The 18,227-nt window shown below is 48.9% G+C and overlaps 1 protein-coding gene across 2 annotated transcripts; it reads left to right on the top strand.

Moving 5' to 3' along the window:
• Positions 1-1,348: 1,348 nt before the first annotated feature.
• On the top strand, positions 1,349-18,157 carry MRPS18A (mitochondrial ribosomal protein S18A). 2 transcript variants are annotated; one of them, XM_038554184.1, is made up of 6 exons: positions 1,349-1,503; positions 9,239-9,270; positions 11,738-11,845; positions 14,506-14,727; positions 14,840-14,909; positions 17,846-17,915. In XM_038554184.1, exons 1-6 carry the CDS (start codon positions 1,392-1,394, stop codon positions 17,851-17,853), a joined length of 552 nt encoding a protein of 183 aa, XP_038410112.1. In that variant the 5' UTR covers positions 1,349-1,391; the 3' UTR covers positions 17,854-17,915. The 2 variants fall into 2 exon arrangements, with proteins under 2 accessions (XP_038410112.1, XP_038410111.1); XM_038554183.1 differs by having other exon boundaries at positions 1,351-1,503; positions 14,506-14,629; positions 17,846-18,157.
• Positions 18,158-18,227: the final 70 nt, after the last annotated feature.

Here is an 18,227-nt window from a genome sequence, read left to right as displayed (position 1 = left end):
TTCTCTTTTGAGTACTATAAGCTTCTGATTATTTTTTTTTAATTTTTATTTATTTATGATAGTCACACAGAGAGAGCGAGAGAGGCAGAGACACAGGCAGAGGGAGAAACAGGCTCCATGCACCGGGAGCCCGATGTGGGATTCGATCCCGGGTCTCCAGGATCGCACCCTGGGCCAAAGGCAGGTGCTAAACCGCTGCGCCACCCAGGGATCCCTAAGCTTCTGATTATTAAAGTACCTCAAACTTATGAAAAGTACCTAGCACAAGGGCCACCTCAGTAACTGCCTTATTAATTAGCTTTTGTTTACTGAGCACTTAGGTCTTATCTAATCTTCACAACAACCCTATAAAAGATTCTACTCATTCATTCAACAACTATATATTGCACTTATGTGTCAGCTCTGTGTTAACTGCTGGAGATATAAGTCAACAAAAAACAGTATCTCTACCTTTGTGGAACTTACAGTCTGGTGGAGAGACACATATTATACAAATAGATGTAAAACCACAATTATGCCAAGTACTAAAATGGAGAGTTATTTGGTGCTGAGATTCAGTAACAGGGAGGTTAAGGAAGACCCTAATGTGGAAGTGAATTTTGAGCTGAGCTCTGAGAAATAAGTAGGAGTTTAACAGGTGGTCAAAGAGCAGGTAGAGGAAATACATATGCAAAGGCCCTGGGGCCAGAGGGAAGTGTTAGGTATAGGAGAATGAAAGGCAAGTGTGTGGGGACACCTAGGTGGTGCAGAGGTTGAGCAGCTGCCTTTGGCTCAGGTCATAATCCAGGGGTCATGGAGTGGAGTCCTGCATTCAGCTCCCTGCAGGGAGCCTGCTCCTCCCTCTGCCTACCTCTCTGCCTCTCTCTCTCTGTCTCTCATGAATAAATAAATAAAATCTTGAAAAAAGAAAGGCAAGTGTATGTTTGGGGGGTGAAGGGGGGGCGGAGATTGGTGAAGGTAGGAATTAGTTTTATCCCAGGTCTGCGTGATACTTGACATTCCATAACCCGAGCCCTAGTCAATTCAACCTCTACTGTCCAGGCCTAGCCTTAGCCACAGGAAGCAGAAAACCCACATCTGGGCTCAAGAAAAAGCTTTTAAGTAAACAGGAGTAGTGTAAGTGATTTTACAAAGGAAGCCTGTGTGGGAACGAAAGCGACCTGACACTTCAAGGACCGGCAGACGGGAGCTAGAACACCTGCCCTAGATCCTCGGAACCAAGCACGCGCTTGACACCAAAACCTCTAAGCTTAGCCTGAAAACCTAGGGAAATGGAAGCGCAAGAGGGTTCCCCCAAGAAGCCCACAGTCGCACACTTCCTGCTCACCACTGCGGCTGCGCGCGCCGTTCCGGAAGCGGAAGTGCACAAGAGGTCACCGTTGGTTTTTAAGATGGCGGCCGTCAATGTGCTGGTGGACACCTGCGGACGGCTGTTCCGGCGGCTCCTGGCTGGCCCGAGGGCGACCAGTTGGGCTCGGCCTCCAGCTCGGGGGTTCAGAGAAGGTGAGTCCTAGGTCCCGACTACCTCCCAGGGTTGAGAAAAGAAAGCCGTGGAGGTTCCTTTTCCCAACCCCTGTGCGCTCCTCCCTCCCTTTCCTTCGCGCGGTTCTGAAACGCGAGAGATGCTGGCGCTGTGGAGGTGCTCGAAAGCACTTTCCAGACCCTGAGGCTATTAACCAGACTTTGCACCCCTCGTGAGTGTTCTCACTGGTGGGGGCGGGGAAGGACGGAAAGAAAGTCCTCCTTAGTTAACAGGGGCAGGACGAAACGTGTCCCAGGATTCGGAAAAGTCTTTGGTAGAGGTCTGCGTGTTAGTTTTGCTTTCCGTATTCTCCTAGCTGCCGCATCCTTCGTTAGGGGAAAAAAAAAAAAAAAATCCCTGGGCCATAAAGGAAGGACATTTGGCTGTCCTCCCCAGAGCCTCCCTTTCCAGTTTTTCATCTGAAAATGCTGTGCCCTGATGGCGGCTCTTTTCTGCCCGGGCAGCCAGTCTCCCAGAGAGATGGAAGCTAATGTGGAGAAGACATCGAACGACTGAAACAGACGGATGCTGGATGGTGGTTCTCCTTTCCATTAATCATAAGCCTGGAAAGGCGGCCTGATTCTAGCCTTGAACTGGGAAGCTTATTCCAGACCAAGTACTGTACTTCAAACTGTCAAGGGATTCTGGAAAAAGGGAAAATACAGCCCCTTTTCTAAGAAGTTAGGTCCTAATGAGATGGTATGTATACACTCCAATAAGTGCAAGTTAGGTATTTACATGATTAAATAGGGAGATTTGCTTACCAGAAACAAACCCAGTTGGAAGTTATAACGAGGGGAATGTATCTTGAACAGGCTTATAAAAGGATAGAATCTGGCAAAGAATGAAAAAGCCTATCAGGATATAGCCTTCCTTTGTGCACTGCTGGAAGCCAGAAAGAATGAGTGATGTGCAAAAGAAGTGTGTGTTCGTTTTTAAGATTCTGGCAAGGTATTGGCCAGAGTAACCTTTAAAGCAGAGTGGTATCGAGAGAGGAGAGGAAAAAGGTGATCATTGTTGTCAGAGGGAGCAGAAAAGTCTAAAGAGAAGAACCTAATGAGAAGTCTGTTGGATTTGTCTCAGAAAGAGAGCTGTTTTAGCTTTCAAACAGCAGTGTCCACAGGGCTCCTGGAAGGCCAGGCCCCAGCCAGCTGGGCTCAGCCTCCATCTTGCAGCTTCAGGGGGAAGTGAGGGCAGGGTCCTAATTTGGGAAAACCAAAGAGATCTTTCATGAAGAAAGGGAAATAGGTATGTTAGAAGAATTTAGCTATGAAAGGAAGATGGAACTTATCCTAGAAAGAACAATAAAATCCAGATATTGCCTGGTTTTTTTTTTTTAATATTATTTATTTATTTATTTATTCATGGGAGACAGAGAGAGAGAGAGAGGCAGAGACACAGGCAGAGGGAGAAGCAGGCTCCACGCAGGGAGCCCGATGCGGGACTCCATCCCCCGTCTCCAGGACCACACCCTGGGCCAAAGGCAGGCACCAAACCGCTGAGCCATCCAGGGATCCCCTGCCTGGTTAATATTAGATAAACTAATCCATTAATGAGGAAGGTTCCCAGAGATCATGCTGGTGGCAGAAAGGACATGGTAAAATGTTTCATCTATACCCATGCTGCAAAATAGGCATATACCCATAACATTTTTGAGGGTTTCTACTAAGTATCAAGCTCTAATAACTGTAATTTACATATCCATTGTGAAATTCAGAGTTGAAAAACAGTTCTTTGCTATGTTACCAGTGGATGGGCAACAGGAATAGTTTTTTGTTTGTTTACAAAAGGGTTTTTGAGATTCGAATTTTTTTCAGTTGAAGGGTTTTGTGAAATGATGGACTGTATAATCAGATGGGTCTTTGAACTTCTTTCCATATATACCTGGGTTTGTAACTCTTCTGTTACTTAAAAGCTAAATAATTGAATCGATGTGATCTTACATGAAGCCACTACTGTATTCTTTATTCTGCTTGAGAAACACCTGTCTTCAAAGCCTTTAAGTGAAAAAAACTTTGTCTTGATATACTACCTGTTATGTGTCAGGTATGAAATATTCCATATATGGTTCATTTTGAGTGGTCCCATTTAGTGTATTTGACACATTAAATAATACCATACACACATAGTTTAAAGCTATGGACAGGAAGCTGGGTGTTTTGCTGAAAATATTCAACCATCCAACCTTTTGGAATATCAAATAGTACTACTTAATTTTAGTCAGAGTTGGGGCAGCCGGGGTGGCTCAGCGTTTAGCGCCGCCTTCAGTCCAGGGTGTGATCCTGGAGACCTGGGATCGAGTCCCACGTCAGGCTCCCTGATGGAGCCTGCTTCTCCCTCTGCCTGTGTCTCTGCCTCTCTCTTTGTGTGTTTCTCATTAATAAATAAATAGTCTTTAAAAAAAAAAAAACTTAGTCATAGTTTATTAGCACCAGCATTCCATGCTCTTACCTGTAGAGACTCTCAGGTTCTCTGTTGAGGGCAGTTTTGTCCCCTAGGAACATTGGCAATGTCTGGAAGCATTTTTGATTGTCACGACCGGTACTCCTGGCATCTGGTGGGTAGAGGCCAGGGATGCTGCTAAACAACTTAACAGTGCATAGGATACCACCTCCCGGCCCCCAAAAGGACCACCTGGCCTGAAATATCAGTTGTGCTGCTGTTGAGAAAGCCTGGTCTAAAGTTTTATAAGAAGGACAAAGGCAAGAACGATAGTGGAAGGAACAAAAATGAAGGAAGAGACAAAAATGGTGGTTTACTCTATGCCTGGTGCAAACACTGTGCTAGGTTTTCCACATATATTATTCAATCTTCTCAACAATTTTTAAAGGTGGGTATTACTGACATTTTTCCACAAGAGGAAATCTGGCCCAGAGGAGTTCAGTAGTTGCTCAGGATCACCTAGCTAGTAAGTGGTGGCCTTGGAAGTAGAGCCAGCATTCTTCATTATCCACCACTAATACTGCCATGGTACTCCATGGAAGGGCTGCCCTGTGGTTCTCCCTCCTGAAAGCTCTCATCAGTTAACTTGATGAAGATCGTTTAGTGCTTTTTTTTATAGGAAAGACTGTATTAGAGCTCATTCCTGCCTCATTACTCTTGGGAAGGAAATGTATTTAAAACAAAAATAAACACATATGACTCTCTGAATTAATGATAATGATCTATCAGAAGCTTGTGCAGAATGCGTTGAAGTGATTAAAGGCTGAAGGGAATTTTTTTCATCTTCTCCAGTTAGCTCAGGAGCTTCCTGGAGGACCTAGGATTTCAGACAAGGATGCGTGTGGCAGAATGGGCAGCCCGAGAGCTAAAAGCTTTGAGAGAGGAGTGTATGATTTGGGGGATTTAAAGGCGTACAGGGACATAGTCCGGAGTCACCTGCTAGTGGAAAAAGGACAGTGAAGCCTAGTGCAGAGGGACAGTCCCTCAGAGGCCCAAGGGAAAAGAATGGTGAGGTGATTAGAGAATGAGAAAACTTTAGTAATAGAATTAAAAACATGAAAAAAAAAAAAAGAGTTAAAAACAAACAGAAGGGAGTGGAAAAGGAGTTTGAGAAAAGTCTTCAATGGCCAGAAGCGCAGTCACACATCCCAAACACACACTGCTCCCTGATCCTACCCTCAGACTTGTGAGTGCCACCTTTTAGCTATCAGTGACTCCATTCTGTCCTACTCTGCTTGGGACTTGGTTTCCAGCTCAAGAAGGACTTAGCCTCCGGGTACTTTCTACGGCAGTGCCCTCGACATCATTCATGTGCCCTCCCTTCCTCTTTTACTAAACAGTTGGGTCTTGATTCTGCTGCAGTTCACTGTGTCTGTGTTTATGTGGCCATCGAGGTCTTTCTGCGTTCACTACAGTCTCACCCCAGCACTGTTTGCTCTAGACCGTTATGATTCAGTTATCTTGGACTCCATCCTAAGTATTTATTGAAGTACTCAAAGGACCTCTTTACGAGGCCTGGCCTTTTATCATAGTGAGGCTCCCATACTTGGTTTCTTTCCCTTTTCTCTTCTAGGAAGACTATTCTGTTGTACCTCTCTACAATAGATGGAGCCAGGCTATACCCTCCATGGGTGCTCAGTAAATGTGTTGTCTTATGTAGGATGGATTATTTGATGTGTATGAGAAGTGCCTTTCTTAGAAGATTTAGCCCCTAACTCCAGTTTAGAAAACTGCTTCATGTCTTTCTTAGTTTACTTCATATTGCCATGTCTCAGAACACAAGGGTGATTCCTTCTTCTTTCTTCTTTCTTCTTTCTTCTTTCTTCTTCTTCTTCTTCCTTCATTTATTTGAGAGAGAGAGAGAGAGCAGAGGGAGAGGGAGAAGCAGACTCCCCGCCAAGTAGGGAGCCAGATGCAGGGCTCCATCCCAGGACCCAGGGATCACAACCTGAGCTGAAGGCAGATGCTTAACCAGTTGAGCCACCCAGGTGCTCCTGATTCCATCTTTTTCTAAACAAGTCTGTTGATGCCTAAATCTCTTAGTCCAGCTTTTCATGGCCATCCCCATCTTGAATGGAGAGGAGGCCAGGGACAAAAATGGATCTCAGATTTTGTTTGGTTTTGCCATGTTTTTGTATGCACACTGAAAAGCAATACTATTTTGATTCCTATCTCCTGTTTTCAGAGGCTTAAAATCTTCTGGGGGCTTCTTGAGGCTCCAGCCAGGACTCCTGCCCCTGCGCTGAGACAACGCCCTGATCACTCTCAATCTTAACACAAGTTCTCAGGTCATTCCTTCTGGTTTGACAAATTGTCTGTAGTAGATAACCATCTGCCTATTGTTTTACCCACTGGCATATAGTATGATGATTTACTGGCTCAGAGTTGCTGTGTGGGGAGCTAGGGAACAGCCGAGCTGGCCACAGGCTTTGATCTCTTTTCCAGGGGCCAATGGGATGACTTCAGGGTTTGGTTCTTTGCCTGGAGTGATGTGTGTTTTGTTAGCTTTGTTTACCTCATGGTTAGGACCCAAGTGCCTCCACGGAGAGGGGAACCACATGTTTATCTGCTTTGTGTTTCAGGACATCGTTGTCTTGCTGGCTCAAGTGGTACCAGCAATGTCTCTCTCCTTTTGTTTCCTCCCAGGATTCTTAAAAATCTCTACTCACCTGTTGCTACTTAGATCTGGTTGCCTTCAATCCCTCTCCCAAGTTGGTTTTTTGCAAAGTTTCTGGGGTACCTGGAAGCCTTGCTGAGCTGGGGCTGTGCCCTGCTTCTGCTCTCCTGTGTCTGTAGGTTGACACATGACAGTGACTGTCCCCCCTGTAGCTATGCTGGCCTCCAGACTCAGCCAGGCTGAGTCTAACCCACATCCCGTTTAGGCTGGTCTCTGTTCTGAACAAGTAGATCCGTGTGTGAGGTGACGCATTTTCTTTTATAGGGAGAAAACTAGTTTGTCTTTGAATTGATTCGTAACTACAGTGTTCTGGAGAAAGCCTCAGGGCCTTTCTGGCCCTGGTACTCCTTTGTGTATCTGGAGTTGGAACACTGAGAGGCTCTCAGGTTGGTTGTTTTGGAGTAATGAGTCTTTATGAATGGCCTTGCCCAGAAAACAAATGGGGGACAATTCCAGGCAGTCTGTGTCCAATTAGGTGTTGGTCACAGAGCTCAGTGATCACAGATGCTGCCTGCCTAGGGCCTCCAGTTGGGTTAGAATTGCCTCACTTTTTTCTTAGACATTCTCCTTCTCTCTTTCTACTGTTTATTTTTTATTGCAAAAGCAGTACATGTTTATTTTTAAGGACTTAAGAAAATACAGACAAGCATAAAGAACAAAGTAAAATCACATATCACTACCACGGAGAGAAAACTAGCATTACCATTCAGGTACACACGTCTGGTTGTATGTGTGCTTATGAGCATGTTTCCAGGAAAAGGTCCATAACTTTTACTAGATTCTTAACATTAAGAACCTCAAGTTCTTTTTTTTTTTTTTTAAAGATTTATTTTTTTATTTTTAGAGAAAGGGAGAGTGCGTGGAGGGGAGGGGTGGTAGAGAGAGAGAGAAAGAATCTCCGGCAGACTCCCCACCCAGTGTGGAGCCCCGATGTAGGGAGAGATCGTGACCGGAACCGAAACCAAGAGTCATCCAGGTGCCCCAAGAACCTTAGGCTCTTCCTGAGCTGCACGACTTGCCTCAGCCAAAGCTGAGTAAAACTAATCGTGGGAGCCAGCTGCTGTTTACATACGGTTTTAGTATTTAGACAGTTTACAGTCTAGCTATGGGGCCCTAGTTTCTGTTAACAGTCCGAAGAGGACCATGACAAGTGTTTTGCTCTGGTGATACTAGCTATGTTTATTGAGCATCTACTAAGTGCCAGTTCCTATGCTAATGGCTGTGGCTTCTTTCTTTCTAAAGAAACTGGAGGGGCAGCCCTGGTGGCTCAGCGGTTTAGCACCACCTTTGGCCCATGGCGTGGTCCAGGAGACCCGGGATCGAGTCCCACATTGGGCTTCCTGCATGGAGCCTGCTTCTCTCTCTCTGCCTGTGTCTCTGCACCTCTCTTTCTCCTTGTGTGTGTCTCTCATGAATAAATAAAATATTAAAAAACAAACAAACTGGAGAACAAGGGGGAATCTCCAAGACCTTTGTTTGACTCTATCTGCCAGACATGTGCCATTGGCTTGGTTCTTCCTTTGAATGTTATGGAAATTGTCATTCTTCATCCTGGTTAAGTAAGCTAGGAAAGGGGATACCTGGGTGGCTCGGCGGTTTAGCGCCTGCCTTTGGCCCGGGGCGTGATCCTGGAGTCCCGAGATCGAATCCCGCATCGGGCTCCCGGTGTGGAGCCTGCTTCTCCCTCTGCCTGTGCCTCTGCCTCTCTCTCTCTCTCTCTATGTCTATCATGAATAAATAAATAAAATATATTTTTTTTAAAAAGTAAGCTAGGAAATATGTATGGCTTGACGGATGTGTGTTACTTCCTGTCCTGCCCTCAAGTTCTCCTCTGACTGCCTCAGACTTAAACAGGTGGAGAATTGAGGGAGCCCCCCCTCCATTTACAGTGGCAGTGCTCTCCTGAAAACTCATCCCGGGCCAGCATCTGCAAGCCCCTCGCCCCACCTCTGCCACCACCCGGTCCCATGTACATAGCACAGTGCAATCCTGTAGGAGCCATGTAGAGAAGGGCAGAAGATTTAACTCAAACAGCTGCCTCCTTGAGCTTTAGCATGGCTTCCCGGGCCAAGTTCTGGGAGTGAGGTTGTCTTGCTGCTTATCTGCAGAGGGGCCACTGGAACAGTGTTAGTTTGGTCCTGTATCTGAGACTGCACATTCTTCAGGGTCAGAAGCCATGTTTGTCTGATTCTCGTTGTGAAAGGACACACGCAATAGGTGCTTTGAAGGTCTTTCAAATGCTTCCACCCCCACCCACCCCAACTCTAAGGTCATTATTGCCACGGTAGAGCAGGGTCTTGCCAATTTCCTTGGTTTAGAACCAAGATGAATCTCAGCTTAGAAAGACAAAAACAGCAGGGAGATCCTTAATCCCAGAGAGATGGTATTACTTGGGCATCTAGGTTTGCCCGGCCTCAAGGGCATAGAGCCTTGGCACTTGGAGGTGAACCCTTCATGCTTTCTTTTCCAGATGGGGACCGTGGGAGAGTGCAGACCAAAGGCTCCGATTTTCTGCATGTGTAGAATTTGAGCTGTTATTTGAAACTCTCTGTTCCTTATTAAATGGCTGACCTGATTTTTCCCCTTTATCTCTGTAGTGGTGGAGATCCAAGAAGGGAAGACGACTATAGTAAGTATCATCGAATTGGCCACTTACCACCTCTCTAACGCTTGGAGCTGCCTGGGACGGAGGGAGGCGGAAACTGGTCTCCTGGAGTCAGGATCAGCTCCCTCTGTCATAAATCCCATAGTCCGATGTTTTTCAAGCTGTGTGCTGTCATGTAGTTGAATCAGAAACAGTCACTGTGCCTGGACTGAGGCATCCATTTTTGGTTTAAAGTGGCCTTTTGTGTGACAAAGTCTTAGAGGTCTTTACTGATACGTCCTTTGGTGGAGATAAATCAGTTTTCCAAAAGGGAAACCAAGGCAGTGGTGAGACTAGAGAGCCCAAGTAAGTTGACCCGTGGCCAAGAGCCTGGATCTCAGCTCCTTTCTTTCCTGCCTAAAATGACCAAGCTATTGCTTAAGTGATGCCATTAAAAGGTGATACTCTCTGGGCCCTGGGCTCACTAGCTGGCGCCCTGGCTTGTCTGTTGGTTAAAAAGAAAGAATGATTCTTCATCCATCTACTCCCCCCACCCCTTTCCCTTGTCAGGGCTCATCTCCCCTCCCTTCCTCAGGGAGTCATGGGGCCTAGATTATCCTATAATCCCTAAAAGACAATGTTGTTTTCACATGGCCTTCCATGCTTCCAAGAAATCTCAGCCACTCCACTGAGTTCCCAGAAGCCTCTGTAACTTCCATGTCAACCAGGGATTTAATCCTTCTGGCAGCCAGCCAAGCTTGGTCCTCCCCAAAGCGATCTTATCCCCAGGACAAGCCCTTAGGGTTCCTCTTTGGGTCTTCCCCAAAATACTCCTTAGCCTTTTCACTGTTTAGCCTCAAAACAGTTGGTTTTAGAGGGGCCCCATCCCCTTTAGGCACCTCTTTTGGTTCCTTTATTCAAAGCCAAAATAAGCATTCACCCTAGAAACTCCATGCTTGTGGAGAAAAATATATTTGGCTTTTGAGTATGGAGTGTTTTTCAGGTGGGGTGTCAATTTCCTATTTACAAAACGAACTTGGAAAAAAAAAAAACGAACTTGGAGACATTATGGTCCTTTGAGACCCATTGGGGGAGGGAAGCCCATCCGTTCCTCCATGGAGACGCACTACCGTGGCTAACTAGCCATTGCTCACTTTCTGGGGTTTCACTTTCTTCATCCATAAAATGATGCCTCCTTCACGAGGTCTTGGGAATTAAATGAGTTGATACATGTGAACCATTATCATCACAGAGCCTGGCATAGAGTGGGGAGTCGATAAATGTTAGCCCTGCCCCCACACTCCCCACCAGGCCCACCATAACCCCCTCCCAAGATCCACTGTGTATCTCCACATTTTCCCTGGTGCATTTCTCCTTATCTGGCATGGCTGTGGTGGCTTTGGCAGAAAGTTAAGTAGCAGTGTCCTGCACAGCCATGCCTCACATCCAACTCCCTTTCCCTTTTGCTGCTTTCTCCCCCAGGAAACAGTATTGCTTCCCTTCCCAAAGCCTCCCAGACCTGTCCCAACCCTACTCTCATAATCCATGCCCTCAATCAGCAAGGCTTTCCAAACTCCCCCTCTTGTAACCAGAGCCGCCTCCTAGATCTTTGGCTTATTGCACTTCGTAATTCCAAGGCTGTGTCACAGGATACAGCAGCAGTGGTGGAGGTCATTGCACACGTGGCCTCCACAGTATTTGAAAGGTGGCATCCAAAATGATAAAAGCAAGGAGGAGGGCAGGGGAATGTATCTTCCCATGTGTGTTTTAAAGAGCGAGAGAAAAGAAGCAGGAGTGCACATAATACCTGCTTGTAAAGGCATAGCATAGAGCCGGCTTTCTCAGCCTTGGCGCTGTTGGCATTTGGGGCTGGCTAGGGCTTTGCTGTGGGGGCTGTCCTGGACCTTGCAGCATGGTTAGGAGCTTTCCTGCTACATGCCCAGAGCACTGCATCCCCCCACTATATCAGTCAAAAATGTCTCCAACATTGTCCAGTGTTCCCTGGGGGCCGAAACCCTGCCTGTTTGAAAACCCTTGGCATAGACTCAACCTCTGTCAAATGAAGCTGGAAAGGGCAGTTTCCTCTGAGAAGGATATGTGCAGTGGGAGGGAGACTTCCTTTTAACTGTGTATCCCTGCACCGTTTGAAACTTTTTACCATGTGCATTTATTACTTTTTCCCAGAGCAGGAAGCATAATGTTCTGCTGTTTTGTTTGAGGAAGGGAAGGTAGCAGTCAGCTAATACAGCAAACCCTTCCCTTCTTGCCACCAACATGAACTCTAATTGCCCTGCTCTTGCATGCTACCACATCAAGTCTCTGGCCACCGCGAGGTCCGGTATACAGTAGCTGCAGAACCACTGCCACAGTTCAGGTGGGGAGACCTATTAGCTACTCCCACAAGGCCCCCAGAAATGAACTTTCCCTGGCATCTCACCATTTGGGGGGTTGCTCAAGGATTTGAAGCTCCACCTGCCCTCTCCCTCACTGGCTGTCTTTTTCTTCCTCCTAGATCGAAGGACGTTTAACAGGAACTCCCAAGGAAAGTCCAAATCCCCCTAACCCATCTGGCCAGTGCCCCATCTGCCGGTGGAACCTGAAGCACAAGTATAGCTATGAGGTGAGCTGTGCACAGGCATTGGCTCTGCGTGTCGTGGAAGCTGTGGTCTCTGGTACACTTAAGCAGCATCCCCACACCCCAGCCACTGCTACATCTCATGGACCCACCAAAGCTAGAAGTGTTTTGTCCAGTGACTCTCAACTCTGGCTACCGAAGGAGCTTTAAAATAATACTTGGACCTCACCTGCAGACATTGACTGCATATGGTGTGGGGGGGAGCCAGGCCATCATTAGTTTTTTTATTTGTTTGTTTTAAAGATTTTATTTATTCATGAGAGAAGCAGAAACATAGGTAGAGGGAGAAGCAGGCTTTCTGCAGGGAACCTGATGCAGGACTCGATCCCAGGACCCCAGGATCACAACTTGAGCCAAAGGCAGACACCTGACCACTGAGCCACTCAGGCACCCCATCATTAGTTTTTAAAGTCCCCAGGGGATTCTAAAGCATAGCCAGGGTTGAGAATCACTAATTTAGATAATGGTCTGGTCACTTGCAGTTCAGACCACCAGGGCCCTGTAACCCCATCTTATAGGGTCTGTTCCCAAGGGGATGGAATCAAGATCTGGCTTTGGCTTTCCTTTTTTAATAAGGAGGGTATATTTGAAGAGTCCTCACTGTCTATCTGGGGACACATTACTGTCCCCTTCCATACTTCCATATTGGAGCTACAAAGACTCCTGTTTGCTCCAGCTCCTCTAGATCTGTTTCCTCCACAGAAAGATGACAATGGTGAATAAGAGTGGATAACCCCCATTGAGTACAGGCTCCGCGTCAAGCACTGTTGTGAGCATTTACAGGTTTTCATTCACTTGGTTTTCGCCATATCCCTATGAAGTGTAGGTACCTTTTTCATCCTTGTTTTCCAGATGAGGAACTTGGAGGCATGCAAAAGTTGATGAACTCGCCTCAGCTCACCAGTTACTATTAGTGCCAGGACATAAACCCCAAGGATACAAAACCCAGGCAGAGCCTGCTCTCCTGACTCTCCATCCTCTCTAGAAATAGGGATTGGGGGAGGACACAGCCCTAGAGAAATCCATACTTGTCCTTCAGAGTTCTATTGGTGACATTAAGCACCCTATTTTTAGGTTTCAGGTGATTCAGGTTCTGGGCCAATTTGACCTGCAAGTTGTTCCTGTACCGCTCTGCGGAATGGGATGACTAAGGGCAGAGATCCCGGTCAGGTGGTGAGAGCAGGAGGGGCCACATGCCCATGGGATCTGAACAGAATGACCCAACTAATCTCCTGGGCTGGGAGCCTTGGCTCCAGGCCACAGGCAGGGAGGGAGGTGCTCCTTTCACTCTGCTCTGGGCCCTTCTGCTCATGGTGGCCTGGAGTAATGGGAAGCCTGCAGGCCACCAGGCAGTTTTCACAGTTTCTTGTGACATAGAAGTTAGCGGGTTCATGGCTGTACTTAGAATCCCAGCTAAAGATGAGGAAGTACAGCCCACACCTGCCTAACCACCATGGGGCACTCTTTCTACCAGCCGTTTCCAGGAAATGGACTTGGCTTTGTTTATCCAGCAGACGAAATCCAATCCCCTCCGAGGTAAAGGCTAAAGTTGTTTTCCTTTTACTCCTTTCCACTCAGGACACCGTTAGCTTGGGCTACACAAAGCTGTATGCTTGCTTGGCAGCCTACAGTGGGGGGCTGGGGCTGTGGGCCCGGTTTATTAGTCCTGGATAATCCAATCCAAGTTCTTTTCACCAGATTCTAAAGATTACAGGGGTGGGAATTAGGGGCCTGGGTCCTTCAGGAGCTGTCCAGTGATTAAAACAGATCTGCGAAAAAATAATAATAATAATAAAATAAAATAAAACAGATCTGCGGTTATACAGTGAGGTGCCTGCCAGGGCAGCAAATCCGTTTGTGGAATAGAACCATGAAGACTGGCATGCAAGGCCTTCAGGTGGGCGGGCCCCCCCCCATCTCCTGGGGGAAGCAGTGGCTTATTTAACCCCCTCAGCCACCCTAGGAAAGTTGGAGGGGAAATGGTCTCTTGTCTTGATTTTGGCTGTTTATCCTTGTGCCCTTGACTCGTCCAGAGCAGTCTGATGGTCTAAAGGAAGCCCGAGGATCCATTCACATCTGGTCATAGGGGGCTTAGAAGATGTGGCTCTTAACTTCACAGCCCCAATCCTCAACTCCTCAGCTCATATGCTGCTTGGCGTTTGTAGGGGAACAGCAGAAGGTGGAGGGGCTTGTCTGTGTGTATTGGCCCATAGCATATGTAGGCTTTTGGGGTAAAAACAGTACTGGTTTTCCCCCTTGTGTGGAAATCTATGACATGCCCTCACCTCGCCCAAGGAGAACAACAGATCATTACCTCGAAAGATGCTGCTGGTGCTCGAAAGATTAATGCTTCTTGAAGAGTTTCTGTTCTCTGATCTCTCAAATTCTCCTGGAGATGCTGGAAGCCCTTGGGGTTGGTAATGGGGTTGGAAATCTTACCAACTTGGGATTTAAGTTTTGTTAGCATAAAGGTAGAGCAATGTGCAAAGCTCTATGTGGAGGGTGTGGTCTCCAGTTGGCTTCTGAGGGAGACCTCTACCCCTTGGGTGCTGGGGTAGGATAGCCTCCTCTGTAGACCACGAGGCCCTGGTGCCCTGTATCAAATGCCCACCAGCTGACTGTCTGCAGTTTTCCATTTCCACTAGGATGTTCTGCTGCTCTGTCAGTTCATCCGGCCTCGTGGAGGCATGCTGCCTCGAAGGATCACAGGCCTATGCCAGGAAGAGCACCGCAAGATTGAGGAGTGTGTGAAGATGGCGCACCGAGCAGGTAGCGGGTCCTCTCAGGGCAAAGAGGCCAGAGAGCTATCAGTGCGATGCCCCCATGCCACCCCTTGCCAGCCGTCCCCTGTCCAGCTCCAGGAAGAGGTGCGGACATCTGGAGTCTCCACTAGACTCGCCCCCCAGTGCCAGCCTCCCACCCCAGGAGCTGCAGGTGGAGCTGCAAGACCATCCCATATGTGCTCTTGTCTCCCCTCAGGACTCTTCCCAAATCACAGGCCTCAGCTTCCTGAAGGATTTGTTCCAAAGAGCAAACCCCAACTCAATCGGTAAGTGAACCTGGGTGTCAACACCTGGAGCATTCTGCAGCCCCTCCACTCTCACATATTCTGCCGGGGAAGCCATTTACCGGAGCTCAGCCCACAGCTCAGGAAAGCTAGAGTGCTCCCTTGGCTTTGTGTTCCATCCCTCCCAGCCTGAGCACCGAGCCCCATTAGCCCCACCACTGCTCCAGTTGATCCTGTGCATGCTTCTGTGAGCCTCCCCTGCTGGCCTCAGCATCTCTCCTCTTCCCTTCCCAGCCCGGCACTTAGCATAGGGGCAACGAGGGTAAGAAGATCTGCTGCTTGGGCATTAGAATGTGCTAATCCCCTGTTTATGACATCATACTGGGTTGCTATGGGAATGTCGGAGCACTTTAACAAACTTTTCAGTATCCCAGCACTGGGGTTATTAAAGGGCAAAGCGAGACCTTAGAAATGGGAGGGCTCTCTGGGGTAGGGCCACCGTATATAGCTGTGCACTTCGTACACTGCACAGCTTCAACCTCCCTGGCACTCCCTAGAGTCGCACAGTTAACCTGCATAGCTGCACGTGGCGGCCTGGGAGGTCCCGAGCTTTTGTAGAGGAAAGGACTGCCCCTAGACCCTGGAATCAATCAGCCTGCCTTTCAGCTGAAGCAGAGCGGCCCCCTCTGGTGTAGGAGCAGATTCCTGTCTCTCAAACAGCCATCCTGTCCTGAGCTCCCTTCCCACCCCCATCTCCTACATTACAACACTCACAGCTTCCAAGATCTGTAATCCCCTGGTTGAGATTAGATCCAGATCTATAAAGTTGATTTTGGTCTTTCTTCTTTGCCCCCATCAGCAGCCCCTCCCCTCTTCAGTCTGCTACTGTAACTGCTCTCTGTAGGGGACCAGAGATGGTTGAAGCAAAGCAGGACACCGCATCCACAGCAAGTCTCCAAGCCTGTCCCAGACAAAATGCAGGCTCGGAGGGTGGGAGGCCAGGCAAAACCAGCTCCGGATTGCTGGACTGGGGGTACAGGGCCAGAGCTGGGTCTTCACTGACACCTCGCCAGCACCCTGGCCTCGTGCCCATCTCCACCTGTACCTCCCACATTGCTAGCTGGGCCATCTGCCAGCAGCCCCGAGGGAGCAGGGTATATTAACCTCTTCTTGTCTTTCCCGCTTTTGCTCTGGACCATTTGGAAGTTGAGCCCACCCTCCTGTCTGACTTGTAAAGAGACAGCAGCAGGCCTAAGGACACAATCTATCCTGCCCTCGGGCCTTTGAAGCAAGGCCAGGCTCCCTCCCATATATCCGGTGTCCTTTAACGTGACACAGGATTGATGATGTGTGGGGGTTCTTGGGTTGCAAAAGGCCGCTCTAGGGGGGAGGGGGAGTCCTGGCTATGAAGGAGTTTGATTCCCTTGCAACAAGGGACTTTATGATTCCATCCAGAGGTCCTTGAGCTGCCATGCACTGGCCCAGGCACTGCTGGGGAGCCACACATCCTCCTTTCCCTGAGCCTTCAGGAGAGGTAGAAAGGAGCCTTGGTTCTTCCTAGAGGTGAAGTGTGTTCCCCAGAGAGCTAACTGGAGGTCACCCAGGCACCTCCCCCACTGCCTGCCAGCTCTCTGTTCCATGTGGCAAAGCATCAGGTCCAGGGCTAGCTGAAGCTTGCTTCCCTTCCCTCTGGTCTCTCCAGGGCAGGAGGGAATGGCTTGAGGGCAGCAGTTCTGGAAAACCTGGTCAGCTTCAGGATCTTCTGAGGTCCTTGGTCCGAGTGAGCATTCCTTTTAGGGAGCCTGCTCCCACACTCCATCTCTTCACCCACCCCCTCTGAAATCAGGGAGATGGTCAACTCCGGGACCTGCAGGTGTTCCCCTTCCTTCAGCTGTACTCTTCTGTTGCCCCAGCACCGCCCACCGTGGGTCCCACCCACTGCACAGAGGCCTCCCTGTGGGGGGCCTTGACCCTGACAATATATGTGGTGTGTGGGCCAGTGCTTCCCACAGCTTTTTTTTACCTCCTCTCAGAGCTGTTGCCTTTGCACGGAGCTAGGAGCAGAGAATCAAAGTCCAGGGGAGGGGAGCTCAGTTGAAATGTATAAATCAGTCTTTTGTTTTGTTTTTCTCAAAGTTTTATCTAAAAATTCTCAACCAAGGTGATGAATTTTTTAAGTGAAAAAGTTTCTCATGTGAGGGTCTCTAGCGGCAGCTGGGTTGAGCCCCAGCCTAGAATAGAGGCAGGGGAGGAGCCTGGCTTTGCCATGGCTGAGCTTTCAGGATGAAGGGTGGGCCTCTCTGGACAGGATCCGAGTTTCATTCTGGACGGAGTAAACCCCAGTCCCAGCCGGCATGAGCCACTTTTCCGGGAACTGTCAGGGCCCCGGCCATCCCCAAAGGAGGCCAAAGGACTGTGGGCGGCAGCCATCTTTCCCCACCCCCCTCCTACTTACAAGGAACCTTCCCAAGCGGGGTCTGTACCACGGGCCCTCACCCTTGGCTCCCCTTATGGGTTGGGTGAGGGGCAGGGGTCCTGCCCCAGTTAGGGCCACCCCGGGGAGCTCCTTGGCAGTGTGAGCCAAGTGGGGAAGGAGGGAAGGATCTCTCCAGGCCTTATATCAGCTCTCTTCTCCCCATGACTGAGGCCAGAGAGGAATAATCTGCTTTCTGGGCAGCCTCTTTCTCCACCTCCTCCCCCAGCAAGTATACACACAAACACTGACAACTCATAAAGATCAAGGGAGCGCGTGGCCCTGGGCTGCCTGACCCTGGCCACACACGCTTGCGGCAATGAGGGCCCGGCCCATCTGTTTACGGCACACTCAGCCGTTACTCCCAGGAAAAGCCCCTGCTCCTCAAGGAGGGAAACTGCTGAAAGGCTTTGGCTCAAGGAGATGTGGAAACCCCCCTCACCCCCATCCCAGCTCCAGCATGGGCCCCAGTCCTCATAGCCACCTCCCTCCCCTCCCTCCACAGGTACCTGACCCGCTGGTCTCCCCGTTCAGTCAAGCCCATCTATAATAAAGGCCACCGCTGGAACAAAGTACGCATGGCTGTGGGGTCGCCCCTCCTGAAAGACAACATCTCCTACTCAAGAAGGCCTCTGATACTGTATCACTGACTGGGGCAGGGCTCCCCATCCCACCAGGGTGTCCCAGCTCCTCGGGAAGGCACAGCAGACAGTGGGCTGACCCTCAGTGGCCTTGTGACTGCCTTGGGCCATGCTCAGTGCTGAGGGATAGGAGTTGTCTGCAAAGGAATTTCATAAACCAAGCTCATGGACTCTGCTGTTGGTGTGTGTTCACTGCCTGTGAAGTACAGGGGGCTTCAGCCCATTTCTAGCCAGTTCTTGAGCATT

The sequence above is a fragment of the Canis lupus genome, chromosome 12 (genome assembly GCF_011100685.1).
Source record: "Canis lupus familiaris isolate Mischka breed German Shepherd chromosome 12, alternate assembly UU_Cfam_GSD_1.0, whole genome shotgun sequence".
Lineage (NCBI taxonomy): Eukaryota > Metazoa > Chordata > Mammalia > Carnivora > Canidae > Canis > Canis lupus.
The sequence above is the reverse complement of the archived record's forward strand: the minus strand, read 5'-3'. Positions and strand labels throughout refer to the sequence as shown.

What these genes read in the sequence shown, in the direction of transcription:
- MRPS18A (XM_038554183.1), top strand. Translation starts at nt 1,392, where the DNA reads ATGGCGGCCGTCAATGTGCTGGTGGACACCTGCGGACGGCTGTTCCGG. An exon ending in AAGAAGGGAAGACGACTATA is followed by an intron (nt 9,271 to 11,737) that starts GTAAGTATCATC and finishes TCTTCCTCCTAG; the next exon opens with ATCGAAGGACGTTTAACAGG. An exon ending in AGCACAAGTATAGCTATGAG is followed by an intron (nt 11,846 to 14,505) that starts GTGAGCTGTGCA and finishes CATTTCCACTAG; the next exon opens with GATGTTCTGCTGCTCTGTCA.